Source organism: Carettochelys insculpta, chromosome 4, assembly GCF_033958435.1.
Source record: "Carettochelys insculpta isolate YL-2023 chromosome 4, ASM3395843v1, whole genome shotgun sequence".
Lineage (NCBI taxonomy): Eukaryota > Metazoa > Chordata > Testudines > Carettochelyidae > Carettochelys > Carettochelys insculpta.
The window spans coordinates 51,287,979-51,305,920 of NC_134140.1; the positions used below are offsets into that span (position 1 = coordinate 51,287,979).

The following is a 17,942-nucleotide window of genomic DNA, read 5'->3' on the forward strand; positions in this document are numbered from 1 at the left end:
ACTGCGATTCATTTTGCCACCTACACTCCCCATAGTCCAGTGGGATACAGACATAGGAAAACCAGACAGGTAGTGAATGCTCTAACTAGCAGGCTACTGGTTATTCTGGTAAGTCTGTCTCTTCTTTTGATCTGTTCCACTTTGTATAAATAAATTAGTATAAATATTTATTGTATGAAGCACTTCAGCCTGAGTCTTGCACATACCAGATAAGTGTCCTGACCACAGGCCTATAGTCAGCCTTTCTTTTTCTAATCTAATAAATATTTAATTTTTATACCAAGTGGAGCAGCTCCAACGGTAGAGAGAGACTTCCTGGAGAAAGGTTAGGGCACTTAAGTGGGATGTGGGAAACCTACATTGTAGTCCCAATTCTGCACCTTTTAAGTTATGCCACCAGCTTCCTAGGTGAGTGCCATGTAGAAGACTCTGTCTGTCTCTGGTATTGAGCAAGAATTCCATTCTGGACTGAACACTTCCTAACAGTAGATTTCTGTTGAAATCGCCCCTTTTGTAGGAGGAGCTTTGGGTTTCATGAATCAGTATTTTCCAATGGAAAAACTGTTAGAAAATTTCTCTTGGATTCTACTTACTGCCATCTTTCTTACTTCTGTTCCGGGGCAATTATATCCACCAGTTTCAATAACATTTTGTCCAACCTTCAACAATTCTATATAGTTCAGTGATAGTTTGCCCAGCCCACAACATGCAGTTAAGCATTTATGCTGGTAAGCAGTTCAACAGTTTACAACTTTCAGCTACGCAAATTTTTGTCCATCGCACATGAGAGGCACAAGATTCATATAGTGGTAATTTGTCTATAGCTGTTATACACAGACTGAGGTTTGGGAGCTGCAAATGACTTTAACATATCTCCTGTGGCTCTTTGCAGTGCACAATATGAAAATAATGTGTAATTTTAATTATTAATCAGGATGCTTTTACTATGTTACAATACTTGGTCAAACATTTTTTCTGTGAGAATAATGTATTTTATTTTACATATAAGTAATAAATGAAACAATGAGTTCACTCTACTATAGCTCTTATGGGTAATATATGCTAATTGCTAATTTGGCTCCTGAACCACAGAGGTCTGAATACCACTGGTTTATAGTTACCTTCAGAACAAGAAACAGATAAGTAAATTGCTCCTAAACCTTTTGTATATTCAGAGTCTATTTAACGCTTTGAAGCAGTATATGCTATAATGCAAGAAGGGAAATTTTATTTAAGGTTTTCAAAATCACCCATTTGATAGCCAACTAAAGGAGGCGCTGAGTAACAGAGATCGTGAGATAGCTAGTCTTCGTCGCCAGCTTGATGCATCTCAGGCAGAGCTTGCAGAAACAGGAAGAGTGAAGGAAATGGCCCTGAAGGAGAACAGAAGATTACAAGATGACCTAGCTATAATGACCAGAGAAAACCAGGTATGAAAGTGCTGCCTGATAGTGAAATACACTAAAGCAGAGGTGTGTCACTCTCTCTTTCAAATTTTGTGCGCCTTGGGATTCAAGCATCAGAGCAAATGTAATTTAAGCATGACTGTCATAAATAAATCCGTAAGAAACATGATATACAGTTTGAGTTTCGTCAGAAAGTCCTTTTACAAAAAAAAAGTCTTTTTAAGCCTAGCAAAAGCTTTGTTGTCTATAAAAACATTTGTTATAATTGTGAAATAAATTTGGATTACTGAGGTACAAAAAATCCAAACAGTTTTTGTTTTTGTTAATATGTGTGCTGAACATTAGGTTATAGAATATCTTAATGTAACTCAAATTATCTGAGTAAAGCTTTTCATTGTTTCATTGAGTCCTAATTAGTTTGAATTAGTCAACACAATAACAAATGATAATTTAGACACTTCTCAAAAAAATTCTTTCTGTCTGTGGGTCAGTCAAGTTCCAGCCACTTAGGCTTCAAATTAGCACTCATGACTCAAAGAGTCTATGACTTAGGTCACTTTTCCTTCTGCACTTCAGATTACACAGCTGCAAAAGTGGAGATAATACAGCTTCCATGTAGTCAACAGGAGAGGGATCTTGAAAGGACTGTAAGGGATATTGGGGGGTGGGGAGCTTTTCTTTCAGTTGGCTGGAGATGTAAGAATGGACTAACTTGTTGAGTCTCATCTTCTCTGCCCTGACTGTTCAAAGTCCTCCAGATTCACTCCAGTGAAATACATGGTGTGTAAGAATAGAGAGGCATACACCATTTCCCAGGTATTTTGTGACCTGCCAATTAAAATCCATTTGCTCTTGTTCATTCGCATCCATATCCTGATGAATGTAGAATTTAAGAATGTGCTGTACGTATAATCAAATTCACCTAATGAAATATCCCAGAGGAGAATAAAGTAAAATATATAGGGCACTTCACAGGCATAGTTACTTTGGGGTATTTTATTTTAATAAAATATTGAGTTTTCATATAATCTCTTTAGGCGGTCACTAATGAACTGGAAAGAGCAGTCCATGAAAAAGAAGAAATGAAGACTAGAGTTCATAATTATATAACTGAAGTCTCCAGATTTGAAAGCTTAATGTCTTCGAAGGTGAGAAGGGGAGGAAAGTCTGTAAATTGGCTTTAGTTGTGCTTTTAATGAATGTTTTCAATAAGTTTATTTCAACTACAGTTAACTTAAAATTAGGATTTTTAGTCATAAATTTTTCACTTTATTTTAAAGCTCATAATGTGGATGTGTAAAACAGACTAGAGCATCAGTTCTCAAATTGGGTCAGGATCCTAGCATGGGTCACAACCCCTTTTTAATGAGGTCACTGGGATGGCTGACTTAGACTTGCTGAGGCCCAAAGCTGAAGTCAAAGACTGAGCCCTACTGCCTGGGGCTAAAGCTAAAGTACATGGGCATCAGCCCTGGGCAACAGGGCTCACATTATAGGCCCCCTGCCTGGGGATGAAACTCTTTGGCTTTGCCCCACTCCCTATGTCCAATGGAGACACTTAGACTTGAGCAGGCTTAATCTTCCAGCTCTCCTCCTTGTATCATGTAGCAATTTTCGTTATCAGAAGGGGGTCACACTTTTTAATGAAGTTTGAGAACCCCTGGCTTAGAGGCTTTTAAGACACTGTCAGACTTCATTGATTCATTTATAAATTGTCAGCAGTGGTGAGGAGAAGCATCGTCAAGTTTGTCTGGATATTTTACAATACAGATAGTGATATATTTCATAGAATACTAGAGCTGGAAGTAATTCAAGAGCTTATCAGATCCAGTCACCTGACCTCATGGCAGGACCAAGCACCATCTAGACCAACTCACAGGTATTTGTCTAACCTGCTCTTAAAAATATCCAATGGTGCATCTTCCACAACCTCCCTAGGTAGTTTATTCTGGTGTTTATGCACCCTGACAGTTAAGAAGTATTTCCTAATGTGCAGCCTAAACCTCCCTTTGTCCAATTGAAGGCCATTGCTTCTAATCCTATCTTCAGAGATGAAGAACAACTTTTTTCCTTTCTCCTTGCAACAGCCTTTTAAATACTTGAAAGCCATTATGTCCATTTCAGTCTTCTCTTTTCCAGAATAAACACACGCAGTTTTTTCAGTCTTCCCTTATAGGTTATGTTTTCTAGACCTTGAATTATTTTGTTGCTCTTCTCTGAATCATGCCCAATCTGTTCACATCTTTCCTGAAATGTGGTACTCAGAACTTGACAGAGTACTCCAGTTGAGGTCTAATTAGCACAGAGTAGAGCAGAAGAATTACTTTTCGTGTCTTGCTTACAACATGCTTGTTAACACATCCCATTGTTGGTCAGCAACAATGATCAACATTGCCTGTGCTGCTCAGGAAAGTTCACCTCATGGCAAGGTGCCGTATCTACATAAAATAGTCTTATGGGGTTGACCATCAGTCTGTCTAGCCCAGTATCCCATCTTCTGCTAATGGCCAGTGCCAGGTGACCTACAGGCAATGAACAGAGCAGGAAGTCATCAAGTGATCCAACTGCTATTGCCCGTTCCCAACTTTTGGAAAACAGAGGCGAGGAACATCATCCTTACCCACCCAGTGTAATAGCCATTGATGGATCTGTCCTCCTTGACTTTATCTATAGGTTGAACCTCTCTCATCTGGCATTCTGAGGACCTGACTGGTGCTGGATGAGAGAATTTGCAGACCCTGGGAGGTTCGTATTGTCTAGCATCATTACCAACTTCCACTGGTTACTGGGCTTTTTGAAGACCTTTGGGGTAAATAATAGCACAGAGCACTGAGAGCCAGGACTGGTGGCTGTAAACAAACTTTATGGACCATAGGAAACTTGGCCACACCATGGTAAGTGGATATGCGGCTAACTAAAATCATGCCAGACTACAGATGTTGCCAGCTGAGAGAGTGCTGGATTAGAGAGGTTCGATCTGTAGTTCGTTTCTGAAGCCTATTATCGTTTTGATCTTCATATCCTCTGGCACAGGTTGACTGAACATTGTGTGAAGACACTTTTTTTTTGTTCGTTTATTTTAAACCTGCTGCCTATTGAATTCATTCAGCAACCTTCGGTTTCTCTATTATGAAAGAGAAATAAAAAACACTTCCTTATTTACTTTCTCCACACCATTCATGACTTTGTAGACATTCTCATATTAATAATTGTCTCTTTTCCAAGCTGAAAAGTCTACCTTGTTAATCTTGCCCAATATGGAAGCTATTCCATACCCTCTAATCATTTTTTGTTGCTCTTTTCCAAATCTTTTCCATTTCCAGTACATCTGCTTCTCTTCCCCAACTGTACTTCTGAGGGGTGGGAATTTCATCTCAAGATGCATCTTATGGACAAAGTCATGAGGCCACATGGACTCCAGCTGGGGGTCCACATCTCCGATGCATCAGCCTGATTTTTGATTGAGGGTATCTACTTCCACAGATCATATGTTGTGGTCTTATGGGAATACAGGGAGCATTCTCTTAAATACTAGTGCAAGTTCTTCTCTGAGCCCACTTCAGAGACATCAGATACAGTCCTCCCTACGTTGAACAGTAACAGAGAGAAAGCCGTGCTTGTCTATATACTATGAAAATAAAAAAGCAATCCAGTAGCACTTTAAAGACTAACAAAATAATTTATTAGGTGGTGAGCTTTCATGGGGCAGACCCACTTCTTCAGACCATAGCCATACCAGAACAGACTCAATATTTAAGGCACAGAGAACCAAAAATAGTAATCAAGGTGGACAAATCAGAAAAACGTTATCAAGGTGAGCAAATCACAAAGTAGAGGAGCAGAAGGTGGAGGGGAGTCAAGAATTAGATTAAGCCAAGTATGCAAAAGAGCCCCTATAATGATCTAAAATATTCCCATCCCAGTTCAAACAACGTGTTAATGTGTCTAATTTGAATATGAAAAAGAGTTCAGCAGCCGCTCTTTCCAAAGTGTTGTGAAAATTCCTCTTCAGTAGGACACAAACTTTCAGGTCATTAACAGAATAGCCCACTCCATTAAAGTGGTGGCTGACCGGTTTGTGGATCAGGAGTGTTTTTATGGCTGTTTTGTGCCCGTTAATTCTTTGTCTAAGAGAGTTTGAAGTCTGTCCAATATACAAAGCATCTGGGCATTGTTGGCACATGATGGCATATATGATGTTAGTTGAGGAACATGAGAATGTGTCCGTGATTCTGTGAATAACCTGGTTAGGTCCAGTGATAGTATCTCCAGAGTAGATATATGGACAAAGTTGGCAATGGACTTTGTTGCAAGGAAAAGTTCCAGGACTGGTGTTCTTACAGTATAGACCATGGGTGTCCAACCTTTTGGCTTGCCTGGGCCGCATTGAGTGAAGATAGTCGTGGGACGCATACAAAATATATAATATAGTTAATGTATATAAATCACATAATAATGTTAAAAGTTTACAATCTTGTGGGGCTGCATTACTAGCTGTCCAGGGCCGTATGCGGCCCGTGGGCTGCAGGTTGGACACGCCTGGTATAGACTGTGGTTGTAGGTAAGAATCCTCATAAGGTTGGGAGGTTGTCTGTAGGAGAGAACTGTCCTGTCACCTAGGGCCTTCTGGAATGTGGCATCCTGATTAAGGATAGGTTGTAGGTCTTTAATAATGTGTTGCAGTGGTTTGAGTTGGGGGCTGTAGGTAATGACCAGAGGTGTTCTGTTCTTGGCTTTTTGGGGCCTATCTTGGTGTAGCTGGTCTCTGGGTATTTGTCTGGCCCTGTTGATTTGTTTTTTTTGTTTCTCCTGGTGGGTAATTCAGGTTTACGAATATTTGGTAAAGAATGCAATTTGTACCTGAGGGCTTGACTGTAAACAGTGGATCTAGTTGTGTGTGTGCAGGATGGAAGCTGGAAGTGTGTCGGTAAGTATAGCGATCAGTGGATTTCTGGTGGAGTGTGGTACCGATCAGGTCATCCTTGATTTGTACTGTAGCGTTCAGGAAATGCATCTCTCACGTGGAGTAGTTGAGGCATAAGTTGATGGTGGGGTGCAGATTGTTAGTCTCTGTGGAATTCTTCTACAGTCTCTATATACCATGGGTCCAAATCCATAAAGATGTCATCAATGTATCGTAAGTAGAGGAGGGGTAATAGGGGGCGAGAACTGAAGAATCGTTGTTCCAGGTCAGCCATAAATATATCAACATATTGTGGGGCCATGCGGTTGCCCATAGCAGTTCCACTAATCTGGAGGTATAAAATGTCTCAAATCGGAAATAATTGTGGGTGAGAACAAAGTTACAGAGGTCACACACCGGATTGGCTGTGGTGACATCAGGGATGGTATTCCTGATCGCTTGTAATCCATCATTGTGTGGAATGTTAGTGTACAGAGCCTCTACATCCGTGGCGGCTACAATGATGTTGTCAGGAACTTTCCAATGTTTTGTAATTTCCTCAGGAAGTCAGTGGTATCTTGGAGATAGCTGGGAGCATTGGTGGCATAGGATTGGTGGCATAAGTTAGGTAAGTCTTCCTGCTTAGTCCACAAGGATTTGGAATGTCTGAAGTCTCTGGATTGTCACAAGGAAGCCCACCAATCCAGGGCTCTGTCAGTACCAGACCATCCAAAGAGGAGAGGAGACGTCATTCCTTCAAAGTCTTAGCCTTTTACCTGCAAAGTACAAAGCCAATCAGAAAACCAGAAGCGGCACACTAATGAGCTAACTGGAAGATGCTAATGAGGCACAAATGCAAATTTCCTGTGCCTCATTAGCATATTGGCATGTGGTTTGGAGTCTGGAAGAAGCTCTTCCAGACCCTCCTTCCAGAAGCCTCTTCTTCCCCAAAATTCCGAACCACGTGCCAATATGCTAATGAGGAGTGGAAAACTTGCACATCTGTGCCTCATTAGCATCTTCCGGTTAGCTCATTAGTGTGCTGCTTCCAGAAGAAGCAGCACATGGCGGTGCAGCCTCAGTGTTTCTTACCATAGCAGAAAGAGTCTGAGGTCATGCTATAGCCTCTCAAAGGAACTCCAAATGGATCTCAACTAACTCCTATCTGTTGTCATGTCTTCCTCCCCTTCATGGAATTAGGGCTAATTCTACAATTCTTCTACCTAACTTGGCACTTTTCGATAGCATCCTTAGATCACAGAAAAAAAGAATAGTTTTGAAAGAAGGACTGAAAACTTCAGTGCTAGATGAGTTAATAAAATGGGGTAATTGGATTGGTTGATGATCTTTTTAGGGATATCTTTGCCAGACATATTACAGCTTTTGTAGGAAAAATAATAACATACCTTGAGAGCATCAAGAAATTCCTACCTGAAGAGAAGTAACAGAGAGATAGCTGTATTAGTCTGTATTGTAACAAAACAAAAGAGCAGTCATGTAGCAAGAAGTGGGCCTGTCCCATGAAAGCTCATCTACCTGAAGAGAGAGAGGGAGAATATGATGTAAACATTCTGTTAATGTATTTTTCGTGGTATCCTTGACATGTATGCCTCATTGAAAAACTGTCTGTTTTGTTAGTTGCTTAATAAACATCACTTCTAAGATAAACTGAGTTGGGCTACTGTATCTAGGGCAGGGGTGTGCGACTGAAATATCAAGAAGAGATCTTTTTTCAAATTCAGTTACAAAATCAACACTTCAAGAGCTGCAGTGCATGTTAATACGAGACCATCCTAAATAAATATATAAAAAATAATAAATAATGACAAACTGTATTTTTGTAACCTGTATTTTAAGCAAAGTGCACACAATGATTTGTACCAGTTGGAAAGTTAAGCTACCTGTATTCCCAAGCTTTACCCCTGCATGCCACAAACCTGCACGCAAACTCCAGGTTTAACACTTCCAGCACCAAACAGCCCCCCCGCAACCCATCTCCAGATTTAACCCCTCCAGCCCCAAACCACCACCTCACATCTGCAAATTTAACCTGCCTCAGAGCACGAGGATAGCGCTCCGTCATGGTCACTGCTGTGCCTGCCCCGCCCCCACGCAGCCTGCCCTGCCACTGCCTTCTCTGCACAGCTCTGGCAGGCTCAACTGCCCCTCCCCCCAACTTTCTGCAGGCTGTCCCCATGTGCATGGTGGCAGCTCCATGCTCTGTTGGCTTTCTCCACCGGGACTCCCTGCTTTGCCAGCTTGCTCCTCCAGGGCTCCCTGCTCTGCCAACTGATTTCTGCAGGGCTCCCTGACGCGGCTGACTGCTCAGTGGCTCTGGAGGCTGCCACTGCTTAAAGAAAAAGACTAAATTTAATTTTAGGCAGTGGCAGCCTCTGGAGCCACAAGTGGCTCCTTAAAGAGCCTCAGGTTGCTGAACCCTCATCTAGGATATACTTGCTACTTGCAAAAGGAATTAAGCTATGTACTCTGGAGGGGGGGAGAGAAATGAAGTACTTCATAAAGGGTCAGAGAGATGACCAAGTCCATTCCTTTCTTTTGGAAAAGTATAACAAAAGTGATGTATAGCGCAGATGGTCAAATGACTTGAAGATATAAGGCATTTATTGCAGTGATGCATTGTTAATTATAGAGTGGTGAATTTTTTTCCATTAGGAGAAAGAAAATCAAGATTTGTTAGAGAAGTTCCGAATGCTCCATAGCCAAGCTGAGGACTGGGAAGTCAAGGCCCATCAAGCCGAGGGAGAAAGCAGCTCAATACGTCTTGAACTCCTCTCTGTTGATACCGATAGAAGACATCTTCGAGAGAGAGTGGAACTTTTAGAAAAAGAAATTCAAGAGGTAATACCCAATACAAGTCAATAAAATTGAATCCTAACAAGGAAAGTGGTTTACGCTTCATTGCTTTTTGTGTTTTTAAATAGAAGATGGGAACATTTGCTAAGCTTACATGGAAATGAGCTTGTATTCTTGAATGCTTTGAAAGCAGACGCACAATATCTGAAATGGAAAGTGCAGTTCTGGCTAAAGTAGTATCTTTTCTATGCTGCATAACTCACTGTTCATGTCACAATAGCTTTTCAATTAAAAAGTATAGTTTACCAGCATGTAATAGTCTTTTAGTTTATCTATCCATAAAATACATATTGTATTTGCTTATAGTATTTCCTAAGGGTAGGATTAATTTTTTGATTAAAGCCCATTGAGTTCCTGAATTGAAAGGCACCATATGGTAATCATAGAGGCAGTAGCGTGTTAGTAGTAGCAAAAGTCAAGAATCAAGGACTCCTTTATATATGGTATTGCACAGAAATACTGCACAGTATTAGCACTCTGTATTGCTATGCTGTTATTCCTCAATTAAATCTCTGAACATGCTCGGTTGAGCCCAGCTGAAATTACCACTGACGTAAATCAGAAAAGTTGGTTAGGGAGTTGATGTGGAATCTACTGGACAGACTGAGATTTTTGAATGAGGCAATATCTTTGTCCTCTGAAACAGATTTTGGTTTTGTAGCTGAACAATTGTATGGCAGTGTGGACAACCTCTGTTTCATGAGGAATAGAGCATTAAAGTATTCTTACAAGTAAAGAGCAACTGGATATGGCTGAATAGGAAATAGCACTTTTGGAAACAAAACATAATTCTTCAGAAAACATGAATGTACAGGATTCTTCTAGTAAGTCTACTATGAAAAGAAATATTTAAAAGTATTTGAAAGATTCCTTGATGGTGAAATACCTGTGTCATTTTGTATCCTCTTCTTTTTCTGAGGCTACTCACACCATTCCCCTCACTTTCCCAGCATACATGAATGGGAAAGTTTGGGAATGGGTGAAACCTTGGCTCAAATCATCTAGCATACCAGCCAGTGCTTCTGGGAGAACAATTGCTGCAATGGATATAGCTCAGGTTCAGGATACATCTGTACTCCTCTGGAATAGGAAAGGCAGATTGTGGCCCTTAGTCACCACTTACCAGTCTGCTCTTTGGAAAACACTAGTTTGCTGTACTTTACACAGAGCCTACGGCCACCACAGCTAAGCCCTAAACTGCATGTATAGATTGAACCTCTCAAGTTCGGCACCCTGGGGATCTGATCAGTGTCAAATCAGAAAATTGCTGAACCCTAGGAGGTCAGTATTGTCTAGCAGCACTGCCAACACTTCTAGTGCTTACTTCATTCTTAGAAGACATTTAGGGGTAAAGGAGAGCTAAACAACTGGGCTACGTCTACACGTGCAGCCAACATCGAAATAGTCTATTTCGATGAATAACGTCTACACGTCCTCCAGGGCCAGCAACGTCGATGTTCAACTTCGACGTTGCTCAGCCCAACATCGAAATAGGCGCAGCGAGGGAACGTCTACACGTCAAAGTAGCACACATCGAAATAGGGATGCCAGGCACAGCTGCAGACAGGGTCACAGGGCGGACTCAACAGCAAGCCGCTCCCTTAAAGGGCCCCTCCCAGACACAGTTGCACTAAACAACACAAGATCCACAGAGCTGACAACTGGTTGCAGACCCTGTGCCTGTAGCATAGATCCCCAGCTGCCGCAGAAGCAGCCAGAAGCCCTGGGCTAAGGGCTGCTGCCCACGGTGACCATAGAGCCCCGCAGGGGCTGGAGAGAGAGCATCTCTCAACCCCCCAGCTGATGGCCACCATGGAGGACCCAGCAATTTCGACGTTGCGGGACGCGGATCGTCTACACGGTCCCTACTTCGACGTTGAATGTCGAAGTAGGGCGCTATTCCTATCTCCTCATGAGGTTAGCGACTTCGACGTCTCGCCGCCTAACGTCGAAGTTAACTTCGAAATAGCGCCCGACACGTGTAGACGCGACGGGCGCTATTTCGAAGTTGGTGCCGCTACTTCGAAGTAGCGTGCACGTGTAGACGCAGCCCTGGACAGAACACCTGGAGCCAGGACTGGTGGCTGTAAACAGTCTTTATAGGACCGCAGGAAATTTGGCCATGCCCATAAGTGGACATCCAGATAACTAAAATCGTACTGGACCAGAGATATTTGACCTCTACCTTTGCTGCCTTGTTTCCTGTAAATAATCCAAAGGGAGCACAATAAAGGAACCGTATAACATATGAATGGCCATACTGGAGCAGACCAAAGATCCTTCTAGCCCAGTAGCCTGTCTCCTGACAATGGCTAATGTCATGTGCCTAGAGGGAATGAACAGGACAGACAATTATCAAGTGATCCATTCCCAGTCGCACATACCAGCCCTGACAATATGGAAGCTAAGTAGACCATCCCTGGCCACCCTGGTTCAGAGCCATGGATGGACCTATCCTCCATGAATTTATCTAGTTCTCTTTTAATCCTTGTCTTAGCTTTCACAGCATTTTGTAACAGGGAGTTACACAGGGTATGTGGGGAAAAAATATTTGTTTTTAAAACTGCTGCATATTAATTTCATTTGGTGATCCCTGGTTCCTAAGTAATAGGAAGGAGTAAACAACTTCTCCTTATTTATTGTCTCCACACCAGTCATGGTTTTATATCCCCCTGTTAGATGTCCCTTTTCCAAGCTGAAGAGTCCCAGTCTTAAGCTTTCTTCATATGTGAGCCTTTCCATACCACTAATCATTTTTGTTGCTCTTTTCTGAACTTTTTTCAATTCCAATATCTCTATCTTTCTTGAGATGATTACATCTGCATACAACATTCAAGATATGGGCTTACGATCGGTTTTTGAAGAATCAGTAAGATATTTTCTGTATTTAGTATGCGTCCCTTTCTTTATAATTCCCAACATTTTATTTGACTTTTTGACCGCTGCTGCACATTAAGTGGATGTTTTCAGAGAACTATCCAGAAACACTCCAAGATTTCTCTCTTGGGTGGTAACAGCTAATTTAGAATCCATCATTTTTTATTTATAGTTGGGATAATGTTTTCCATAGACACTACTTTCCATGTATACACATGGAATTTCATCTGCCATTTTGTTGCCCATTTACCCAGTTTTGTGAGATCCTTTGAAGCTCTTTTCAGTCTGCTGTGGACTTTACTATCTTGAGCAGTTTTGTATCATCTGCAAATTTTGCCAATATACTTGACTACCCCTTTCTCCAGATCACTTATGAATATGCTGAATAGGACTGGTTCCAGGATAGACCCCCTGAGGGATGCCACTGTTACCTCTCTTTATTCTGATAAATGAGCTGTTATTCCTAACTTTTCTATCTTTTAACCACTTACCAATCCATGTTGTTTTCCTCTTATGCCAGGATAACTTACTTTACATGGGACCCTTTGGTCAGGGACCTAGTCAGAGGCTTTCAGAAGTCTACAAACACTATATCCACATACATGCTGACCTCAAAGCATTCTAAGAGATTGGTGAGGTATGATTTGCTTTTACAAAAAGCATGTTAACTTTTCCCCAACAAATTATGATCATCTATGCATCCAACAGTTCTGTTCTTTACTACCATTTCAACCAGTTTGCCCAGTATTGAAATTAGACTTATCAGCCAGTAATTGGCAGGATCACATTTGGGGGCCTTTTTAAAAATTGACTTCACACTGGCTATCCTGCAGTCATTTGGTACAGAAGATGATTTAAAGGATAGGTTATAGCAAATCACTGTACATAGTTCCGTAGTCTCACATTTAAGTTCTTTCAGAACTCTTGGATGAATGCCATCCTGGTCCTGATGTCTTACTACTGTTTAATTTACCAATTTGTTTCAAAACCACCTCTAATGACACCTTAATTTGGGACAGTTCCTCAGATTTGTCACCTAGAAGGATTGGCTCATTTTTGGGAATCTCCCTCACATCCTGAGCTGTGAAGACAGAAGCAAAGAATTCTTTTAGTTTCTCTGCAATGACCTCATAATCTGTAAAGGGGTTCTTCAGTATCTCAGTCATCCAGGGGCCCCACTGGTTGTTTAGCAGGCTTCCTGCTTCTGAGGTACTTAACATTTTTGCTATTAGTTTTTGGCTAGCTGTTTTTCAGATTCTTTTTTGGCCTTCCTAATTATATTTTTACACTTAATTTACCAGAATTTATGCTCCTTTCTATTTTCCTCACTAAGATTTAACTACCACTTCTTACAGAATGTTTTTTTTTGTCTGCCTCTTTTACTCTGTTGTTTAGCCACAGTGGCACTCTTTTGAGTCTCTTACTGTGTGTGTTTTAAATTTGGGTATATATTTAAGTTGACCCTCTATTATAGTGTCATTAAAAAGTTTCCTTGCTGCTTGCAGGGATTTAATTTCTGTTTTAATAGGGCTGTCAAGCAATTAAAATGATCAGATGCTAGCCATATTTTATCATCTTACCTTCTTTGTTCCTTACGAGCACTAAGAGAATCTTCATTAATAGATCATTCCCTAAGAGATGTCTCCAACCTTTCCATGTGCTTAGCAATGTTTCCTACCTTCAGTCATTTCCAGGAAACTCCATTGCATTTACGGAGATCCCTGGGTAAGTGGTAGTGATAAATCTGGCCCTGTGGAGCAATAGCTGTAAAATAAACAGTTGGCTCACTGTAGAAGATCTGTTGTTTGGTAGAGCTGACACGAAGACTTTAGGATGGAGGCGTTAGATATTTCATGATCTCAGTACATGTAAATAAATAGTGCCACTATATCTACCAGTAATTGCATTTTGTTAAGTCGGACAAACATGTTCTTGAGGTATTTTTCAGGTTTAAGTATTAGTTCAAACTTTTGGTTCTTACAACGGCATATTAGATTTTTACAGTTATGTCAAATGATGATTTCATAGTTGGAGAAACAATCTTTCTGAATATCAAGATTATAACAGACAAGCAGAGACAGGCCACATTGCTGTCTGACATTTTTAATTCATTGGGGAAAAAGTGTTAAGTTCAAAGTTGGCACCTGAGTAAGAGAGAGATTTCAGTCTTCAATTTTTTAAAAAAAATTGTCTTCTACAATATTATTATAGTCTACTTCTGTATATATATTTAATATATATGTAGTCCTTCGAATGGCTGCAACAGATTCAGGGGAACATGCTTTTTTTAAAAACTATGAGTTAGAGGAAAATAAGAGCTTGAAATTCAGTTTAGAGCTCAGGGAAGAGATACGTCGTTATGTAACTTTTAACACTGAGGAGGGAAAATTCATGTTCACTTAGCTTTTGTCTGTTTTCATTTAGCATATCAGTGCACACCAAGCATACGAATCTCAGCTCTCTTCAATTACAAAAAATATGTCCAGATTGGAAGAGGATCTCAAACGCACTCAAGAGGAAAAGTCTTCTGTATTAGCAGACCTGGCTTCTGTGAGGGAACTATGCATGAAACTTGAGTCTAGCAAAGAACTTTTTTCACGACAGTTAATGTCCAAAAACATGGATTATGAAAGGGTAAGGAGCAAAAACTAATTTAGTTATTGTTATAGCACAGATACACAGTTTGATTCCCTTACTTGAGGGAGCACTGAAAAAAATTTTCTTCCCCTAACCAGTAATCATTTCTGACTTGCATGTACACTTCATGGCTATTCCTTTAAGACAGGAAATAAATGTATATGCATGTGTGTGAGAAACGAACACGTGCTTAATTGCTAATTCTTGATGTACTGTACAATTTTTAAATTTTATGATAATTAGCCTACAGTAAATATAGGACTATTTTATTTAGATCATGATTATTTATTTTGATTTTGATTTCAAGTAACTAATTTTATTAATTACTACATTGTGTCCCATTCTGAAGTAATGACAAAAAAACCCTCAGGTTAAAATGATCACATTAGTTAAGTTAAATTTAAGCATTAAGATTGAGTTGAAAATAATCCTGTGTTGAACATATATTTATGGTTAAGACATTTTAATGTTTATGGGTTCAGATTAAACTGATCTTCTTCAAGTATTTTCTCCTTTTTTCCCCTGTATGGTGTCAGTGTAAGACACAAGTTTGGGTGCCTTACCAATGTGTCTTCATATCATAATAATTTAGTTGCCTTATAAATTTAACCTTAATGCTCAATTTCCTGGGTTTGTAAAGCTTACTTTGGGGTTTATTAAAACATCCCTGGAATGTGTTTTTTCTAAACCCTTAATTAAAAGTGATATGTACTTTAACTGTAAGTCTAACTTAATATAATTTATAGGCTGTTTCAGAAAACCTTTTATAAGCTATAAATCGGTGTTTTTCAGAGAGAGTATAAGAACTGTACACATCTGTTTGTAAAACACTGCATAAGTAGTGAACATCCAGTGTCAGGCCAGTAACAAATCTGCTTCATGACTTCTTTATTTTGGTCTTGACCAAGAAGTCTGATGTAGAAATGCCTAATATGGTGAATGCTGGTGGGAAAGGGGGTATGTTTAGAGGATGAAATTTAATTAAAAAAGATTAAAAATTAGGTGTCTTCACATCACCAGGGCCTGATAAAATGCATCCCAGAATACTCAGGGAGCTGATAGGGGTGGTATCAGAACCTTTAGCTATCATCTTTGAAAAGTCCAGAAGTCAGGAGAGATTCCAGAAGACTGGAAAAGGGCAAATATAGTGCCCACCTATGGAAAAAAAAAAAAGGGAAAAAAGAACAACCAAGGAAACTACAGACCAGTCAGTTTAACTTCTGTGCTGGGAAAGATAATGGAGCAAGTAATGAAGGAATACATCTAGAAGAAAATAAGGTGATAGGTAACAGCCAGCATGGATTTGTGAAGAACAAATCATGCCAGACCAATCTGATAGTTTTCTTTTACAGGGTAACAAGTCGTGTGGATAAGGGAGAAGCAGTGGATGTGTTAGACTTCAGTAAGGCATTTGATAGGGTCTCACATCATCATCTTATCAATAAACTAGGCAATACAACTTAGATGGAGCTACTGTAAGGTGGGTGCATAACTGGCTTGATAACTGCTCTCAGAGAGTAGTTATTAATGGTCTACAGTCATGCTGGGAGGGCATAACAAGTGGGCTACTGCAGGGTTCTGTTTTAGGACTGGTTGCATTCAGTATCTTCATCAGTGCTTTCGATATTGATGTAGAGAGTATGCTTATTAAGTTTGCAGATACCACCAAGCTGGGAGGAGTTGCAACTGCTTTGGAAGATAGGGTCAGAATTCAAAATGATCTGGCCAAACTGGAGAAATGGTCTGAGGCAAACAGGATGAAGTTTAATAAGGACAAATGCAAAGTACTCCACTTAGGAAGGAACAATGAGCTTCATACATACAGAATGGGAGGCAACTGTCTAGGGAGGAGTATTGTGGAAAGGGATTTAGGGGTCACAGTGTACCACAAACTAAATATGAGTCAACAGTGTGATGCTTTTGCAAAAAAAGCAAACATGATTTTGAGATGCATTAACAGGAGTGTTGAGAGCAAGACATGAGAAGTCATTCTTCCCCTCTACTCAGCGCTCATTAGGCCTCAGTTGGAGTATTGTGTCCAGTTCTAGGCATCACATTTCAAGAAAGATGTGGAGAAATTGGAAAAGGTCCAAAGAAGAACAACAAGAATGATTAAAGGTCTAGGAAACATGAGCTATTAGGGAAGACTGAAAGTACTGAGCTTGTTTAGTTTAGAAAAGGGAAGATTTAGAAGGGACATGATAGTGGTTTTCAAGTACCTAAAAGAGGGTTACACAAAGGAGGGAGAAAAATTATTCTCCTTGGCCTCTGAGGATAGGACAAGGAGCAATGGGCTTAAACTGCAGCAAGGGAGATTTAGGTTGGACATTAGGAAAAACTTCCTAATTGTCAGCGTGGTTAAACACTGGAATTAACTGCATAGGGAGGATGTGGAATCTCCATCACTGGATATATTTACGAGCAGGTTAGATAGACATCTATTGAGGATGGTCCAAACGGTGCTTGGTTCTGCCGTGAGGGCAGGGGACTGGATTCTATGAACTCTCGAGGTCCCTTCTAGTTCTAGTGTTCTATGATTCTGTTACAGTAATTGTTTTACACCCTAGGTTCTGGCTGAATTGGATGATGTAAAATCAGAAGCAGAGCTGTTGAAAAAGCAATTGTCCAGTGAACGACTTACTATTCAGAATCTTGAAACACTGTTGGCTACCAGCAGAGACAAAGAGTTTCAGAATCATTTAACATTCCAGGAGAAAGAGTCAGAAGTTCAGTTACTTAAAGACAAGCTAACACTTGCAGAGAGCAAACTGTAAGTTCTAAAACAGAAAACCTATATTTCTTCCTATATTTTGAGTTATAATGTTTTTATATTAGTAGTATTTTGATTTGAAAAAAAAATCTTGGAACTGTATAAAACACTTACTCCCATAATCAAACCCTCCACAATCACTCAAATGATTTTCCAAGGCAACATTGCTGTACATGCATCTGACAGTAGTATATGGTTATTCAAACTTTCCATAAGAGCCCAAAATTCTCAATGACTCTTGACTTGAGCTTCCATCTCCCAGTTACTATTATGAATCACGTTTCTGCTACAGGAAAGAAACTGTCTCAAGTCAAGTTTATCCATGTCAGAAAAAGAACTTAAGGAAAAATATACTGTTTTGTTCATATTAAACACAATGATTTCTTTAAGGAACTCTAATCTCTCGCTGTTTTGGAGTGTAGACTTGAATTTGCAAAGGAATGTTACCCTGGAATGGGATTTTTCCTTTTTACTC

General features: G+C 40.1%; 1 protein-coding gene across 1 annotated transcript in view; it reads left to right on the plus strand.

Annotated features, from left to right (window-relative positions):
- Positions 1–17,942, plus strand: part of CEP135 (centrosomal protein 135) — an 84,136-nt gene that overhangs the window by 58,439 nt on the left and 7,755 nt on the right. Inside the window, exons 19-23 of the mRNA XM_074991819.1 lie at positions 1,262–1,430; positions 2,444–2,554; positions 8,983–9,168; positions 14,485–14,694; positions 17,265–17,467. Coding sequence (XP_074847920.1) covers positions 1,262–1,430; positions 2,444–2,554; positions 8,983–9,168; positions 14,485–14,694; positions 17,265–17,467 — 879 coding nt within the window. The remainder of the gene's footprint in view (positions 1–1,261; positions 1,431–2,443; positions 2,555–8,982; positions 9,169–14,484; positions 14,695–17,264; positions 17,468–17,942) is intronic.